This window comes from Pyrus communis, chromosome 11 (genome assembly GCF_041283825.1).
Source record: "Pyrus communis isolate YQ-2024b chromosome 11, ASM4128382v1, whole genome shotgun sequence".
Lineage (NCBI taxonomy): Eukaryota > Viridiplantae > Streptophyta > Magnoliopsida > Rosales > Rosaceae > Pyrus > Pyrus communis.
In genome coordinates this window covers 21,161,546-21,167,409 of record NC_142575.1, presented here as the reverse complement: position 1 = coordinate 21,167,409, position 5,864 = coordinate 21,161,546, and the positions used below count along the sequence as shown (strand labels likewise).

Below are 5,864 nucleotides of genomic sequence, written 5' to 3'. Positions count from 1 at the left end.
AATATAATAGTATTCCTCTTCGCTTGTGAGTGAGAGGTCTTAAATTAGATTCTCGTTAAAGACGAATTTACATTATTGCTAGTCAATTAATGTAGATAAAACCGTTTGTTAAAAAAAAAACAATTAATAAAATGTTCTTTATTTTCAAACAATAAAGCATGTGTTGATTTATTATTTGACAAAATTAAAAAGTAATTACTCATCCGTGAATACTAAATTATTATTTTTTATTCAAAATTTGAATTATTGGGATAATAGTTGAGTACTTCCTTAAAATAGTAATAAAAAAACCTGGATGCGTGGGACAACGTCGGAAGTAGGGCCATGATGAGGGTGTCTCATGGCTGTAATCAAGCAGATTATATAAATGGCTAATTCACAAACGAGGTAGCTGTTGACAATTAAACTTTGAAGTAGATCTGAAATCTACCACTCCCCTCTCAGTCCCCCTCAAAAATAGATTCCTATCATTCGAGAAAGACACGGAGAGGGAGGAGAGAGACTTTCCAACTCCCTACTTAACACTTCAAACCCTACTCAAAAACCAATTTTCTCACCCCATTCTTTCTTCTGGAGAAGGAAATCCCTCCCCGGAAAACCCAATGGGTTCCTATGAACTTACAAACGTACTCTTCTCGAAGATCAAAACTTTAGACCCAGAAAATGCTATCAAAATCATGGGTTATCTTCTCATTCAGGATTTCGCCGAGAAGGATTTGATTCGTTTGGCGTATGGTCCGGAGACCCTTTTGCAGTCGCTGATTCTGAGGGCTAAAATCCAGTTGGGACTTTTGGCAAGCAGTTCGTCTGTATCGTCCACTCCTTCGTCTCCCTCACCGTTAAACCCCATAGCCAGACCAACCAACGGCAACCCATTTTCTCAGTCCTCTCCTAGAATACCAAACGGCTTTGACTATGGAAAAAACCCTTCTTCGCCCTCTTCGAATTCCTGGCCGCTTTCTGGCTTTCCAAGCAACTCTGTTAGCCCAAAGGCAAGCCCTTTACTCTCTTATGATAATATCCGGGCCGGGTCCTTTTCCCTTCCAGTACATTCACACCAGTTCAGTAAGGATGGTGGTGGTGGTGGTGGTGGTGATGGTTGGCCGGGAAGTGACCTCATTGAGGAGCACCAACTCAACGAGTACCTCTCCTTTCTCAACGAGTCCTCTTCCTCGTCGAGGCCGGAGGATTTCATTGATCCTAGGCCCGAATTGGGGCATGGGCTTCCTGATTGGGCTCATTCGGTTAACAGTGGCGACACCCATTTCCACAGAAGGAGCTATTCGGCCAGCGACGCGTGTCTCGGGTCCGAGGACCCTGCTTTGGGAGTTGGGTTCAAGCCATGTCTTTACTTTGCTAGAGGGTTTTGCAAGAATGGAAGCAATTGCAAGTTTGTGCATGGCGGTTTTGCTGATTCCGATGGTTCTGGTGCCATTGTGGGGTCTCCCACTAATCTCGACGGTTTCGAACAGCACGAGGAGATGATGAAGTTGAAAGTCCAGCAACAGAGAGTAGCTGCTGCCTCTCAGTTTATGGCCGGAGCGTCCCCTTCTTCGTACAATAAGTGCATGAATTTCCTTTTGCAACAGCAGAATGATCCTCAGAGGTAATTTGGAAGTGGCCCATTTTTCTATTTTCTGTTGACTTGTTATTTATTTTGAGTATGTTGAAAACAGTCCATTTCGCTCTCTATAGATACATGTCTTTTGTGTGGAAGCGTTATTGATTGCAATTGCATTCTTGGTTTATGTTCGTTATTTATTCTATGTGTTTTTGGTTTAACATTTTTGCCCGCATTGTAGAGTTGCGGCAATGATGATGGGGGAAGAACTTTACAAGTTTGGGCGGTGTCGGCCTGATAGAAATGAACTTTTAGCAATGGCTTCTGTTGAAAAGGCAAGCTCGGCTTCAAGACAGATCTACTTGACATTCCCAGCTGAGAGCACTTTCAGAGATGAAGATGTTTCTGAATACTTCAGGTAAAGTTATATGCATCCTGTTAATTCCTTATTATTAATTCATTGGACCATGTCGTTGAACAACCTTCAGTACAAGTTGTTGCTATTGGCAGAATAAGAATTGGTTTCTTTTGATGTGATCATGTCCTAGCACTTTGGTCAACTATCATGGCAAACCATTTTACAGTCATGGGAATCTCTTACCATGCTAACGTTTTAGAATGTTGCTGGCCTTAGTGCCTTCAGTCTTTTTATTTTAACTTTTTAGTTCAGAAGCTGTTCAAGGTTTTCATTGCCGTCAAGGCCTCCAAGTGATCTTGTTTTTGACCACCTGGTTCCTTAGGGGAGCTGTTACCTTGGATTTCAATTACAGGACATTCTGAATCAAGTGTAGGGATTTACTTAATGTACCACCTAATTCGGGGAAATCGTTTGAGTCATCTTGTCATATCGCTTAGCTGTGTCCAACTTTAAAATTTAAAATTTCCGAAGTTCATGAATGTCTTTGCTCCTCCACCAGGGTCTTCTATTCTGTGCGTTTCTTCTCGTGGCATGACAATCTATCTATTTTGATAAGTATGAGAATGCTAGGCACATTGGCCGTGTTTCACTTGAATACATTGTCTAGAGTCTAAATCAGTAAGGATTTACTGTACCCAACACTTGCATTAGAGGCTTGCAATGTATCCTTCAAATGTTACGAATACGATTAACCCATATCATGCTAATGCAGCATATAGATTGCCGTGGACTATTACTAAGGGATGTTTCTTTTAAGGGACGAAGTTAAATAGACTGAAGCAGTTCAATTGGTCCGTGAACATAAATCCACTGTTGTCCGCATTTGACTAAAACAGATTTATCTGATCAAGCATACTTTTGTCTTTGTATGACTCTCACCTTTTGTTTTTGCAATGGCAATGACAGATCATTGTTTGTAAATCTGTCAAATAACTTTGCTAACCTGTTATTGCTTGGTATATCATGGTACAACTTAGTCCAAGAAATTTTTCTGGAAAATAAGAAATACAAGTTCTTGACACGGAAAGAGAGAGAATATGGAGTGATAAAGATTAAGCCTAAAAAGTTAAATCATGTGAACTCAATGACCTTGGAGGTCGGAGGTTCCATTCATGATTATTGGAGATGTTCTGCAGGATGTTGTCACTGTGTCAATATCACAATGTAACACAAATTTTGAGGTCTTCTGGAATCTTGAGTGGTTGGTCAAATGTGTGTTGGACATCATGTTTTGATTTTACTTTAACAAATAGAAAGGATTTCTATGTATTATTACAATAGAAGAGATTTTCATATGATTGTTGTTATATTGTTCAAACGCTTAAAGTTCTGAAATTCTTGTGGAATTGTTCCTTGTCCTACATTTGCAGCAAGTTTGGGCCAGTGCAAGATGTAAGGATCCCATACCAGCAGAAGCGAATGTTTGGGTTCGTAACATTTGTCTACCCCGAAACTGTCAGGCTTATATTGTCCAAAGGAAACCCTCATTTTATATGTGATTCACGTGTGCTTGTGAAGCCCTACAAGGAGAAGGGAAAAATCCTGGATAAGTATGTGCATTATTCCTCTTCTACTTTCTAATCTTTAGGCTTGTTTTTTCACTTGCGTTGATGCCTCAATGGCTTATTTTCTGCAGGAGGCAACAGCAACAACAGCATTTGGAGAGGGGAGAATTTTCACCATGTTTGAGCCCTGGTGGTCTTGATTCCAGGGATCCCTATGATCTCCCACTGGGTTAGTAAAACAAGAACTGATTCCTTTTTTGGTCACATAAACCCTATCGCAGAAAGAGAGGGGATAACTAAATGTTGACAAATGGCTTATCGTTTTGCTGAATATGAAAGAAAGAATCCCTCTCTCTCTCTCTCTCTCTCTCTCTCTCTCTCTCTCTCTCGTGTATATATGCTCTTGTCGTTATTAGACATTCCATTCAAATTCTCACTGATTGTTAAGTTCTATATGCTACCTGAATTTTTGTTTTCTATTAGGGGGAAGAATGTTCTACAATACACAGGAGATGTTATTGAGAAGAAAATTGGAGGAGCAGGTTGAACTGCAGCAAGCCATTGAGCTACAAGGTAGAAGACTCATGAGTCTGCAGCTCCCGGACTGGAAGAATGATCGCTTACACCATCATCACCGCAGTTTATCTGTTGGTGCTCACGGTCCTCCTTTGAGCCCTTATTCTCATGCTCAGATCAATCAAAATATCCTTCCATTTGACAGCATTGAACAAGAAGTTGCAGAAGGTTTTCTCATTAACAGTTACCATTAATATGTAGTATTTATATGTTTAAAATTTAAGATGTATAAGCATTGTTGTTTGGACTTCTGGATTCCATGTCATTGCAGACCACAGTGATACTCCAGCTGCCTCAATCTCTGTGACTGGTGCAGTTGCTGAGCTGCAGCAGCAGCTTCAGATGGAAGATAATTTAGCTTTCACTCACAACAACGTCAATGGCAATGGAAATGGAAATGGTAAGGACAAGGAGCAAGGCCCGAACCTGGATGCCCCTAATCTTCATAAAAGGTAAGGAGCTTCGTTTTCGAATAAAGAAATGTTTAACATGGCTTAGTTTATCTATTTGGTGATATAAGTTTTCTTCCATTGTAAAATATCAGGTTCTTCTGCATATTGCCATTAATATATTTATCTTCAATTTTTTTGTTCTTGTGGTTGTGATGAGAGAGCAGTGTAGAGCAGGTCCTGCCTGATAGCCTCTTTGCTTCTCCTACAAACTCCGCTGGAGACCATCTCTCTGCCTTGTCAACCGCTGTACCCAAAGTTAATGATACCGCCTTTACTACTGAAAACAACACATCATCATCGTCGTCATCAGTCAATGCTGCTGGCTTCATTGCTTCTCATTAGTAATGCTGATTGACACTGCTACTGCTAGGGTAAGGACCATCCCCAATTAACTTTGTTCTCTGTAACATGACTTAGCTAGGGTTTGTAATTCTGCGAAATCAAACACTCTACGTTTTTTTTGCAGGAAAGTAGAGAAGCATATAAAAGGAAGAAAACTCATCTAGAAGATGTATAGCTGCTGAATTATACCTACATGAAAGACTAAGAGTAGATCCATAGAGAAGGAAGATCTCAACGAGGTCTCGCTTGCCACCACCCCCGATACATACTGCTAACCGAAAAGAAAATACATATTTCATAGGTAAGGAGAAATGAAATTATGAACGAGAGTAGGACTGATCGATCTCTTTTGCTACTTTGTCTACCCTCCCTTGTGTAGTCTAGACTCGAGAGCAGAACAAGAAGGATTGTAACTTGTATTTATACAGAATAACTTTTCTTTTATCTTACTATGTTTTCTGAGGTTAATTTTTCTTTAGATTTTGAGTTTTCTTTGCCAGAAAATTAAGGGTTAGTACCAGTAGTAATGTAGCGGATGAGGGTTTGAGGATCACTTCATTGTGTTCGTTTATCGTACATCGAGCGGTCAAGTTTCGTTAGATGCTGCTTGTGTTCAGTTTTAAATTAAAAAAACTCAAAATGATTTCTGCCTTCGGGATGTTAAATATAATAAAGTGATACTGATCCCGGGGATCTTCAAAAGAGGATCCGTATAGGGTCCTGGCATGCTATTTGTAAATAATACGTAGAAGGGGGATAGAATGGGAACTTCGTGTTTTGTAAGGGGTCATATGATTGTTTTGTTGTTGTCTGATGCTTTGGTTGCAGCTGCAGCAGCATCGCGTTCACACTTCACATGATCCCCGAATCGAGGGGGTAGAAAGGGGATTTTGGTGAGGGTTTTTACTTTCGGGTAGGCGTGCTTTCGTCACATATTGTTTGTTGGTTTTTTACACGTGGGGGCAACGAGCAAGTCGTCATGTGGGTGACGCTGACGTTTACATAAACAT

At 40.3% G+C, this 5,864-nt stretch overlaps 1 protein-coding gene across 1 annotated transcript; it reads left to right on the top strand.

Moving 5' to 3' along the window:
• The first annotated feature begins 374 nt into the window (after positions 1–374).
• LOC137742095 (zinc finger CCCH domain-containing protein 55) lies at positions 375–5,322 on the top strand. The gene is made up of 8 exons (XM_068481841.2): positions 375–1,606; positions 1,803–1,979; positions 3,350–3,529; positions 3,616–3,713; positions 3,968–4,228; positions 4,332–4,512; positions 4,677–4,883; positions 4,979–5,322. Exons 1-7 carry the CDS (start codon positions 603–605, stop codon positions 4,852–4,854), a joined length of 2,079 nt encoding a protein of 692 aa, XP_068337942.2. The 5' UTR covers positions 375–602; the 3' UTR covers positions 4,855–4,883; positions 4,979–5,322.
• The last annotated feature ends 542 nt before the right edge of the window (positions 5,323–5,864 follow it).

What these genes read in the sequence shown, in the direction of transcription:
- LOC137742095 (XM_068481841.2), top strand. Translation starts at nt 603, where the DNA reads ATGGGTTCCTATGAACTTACAAACGTACTCTTCTCGAAGATCAAAACT. An exon ending in GATGTTTCTGAATACTTCAG is followed by an intron (nt 1,980 to 3,349) that starts GTAAAGTTATAT and finishes CTACATTTGCAG; the next exon opens with CAAGTTTGGGCCAGTGCAAG. An exon ending in TGAACAAGAAGTTGCAGAAG is followed by an intron (nt 4,229 to 4,331) that starts GTTTTCTCATTA and finishes ATGTCATTGCAG; the next exon opens with ACCACAGTGATACTCCAGCT.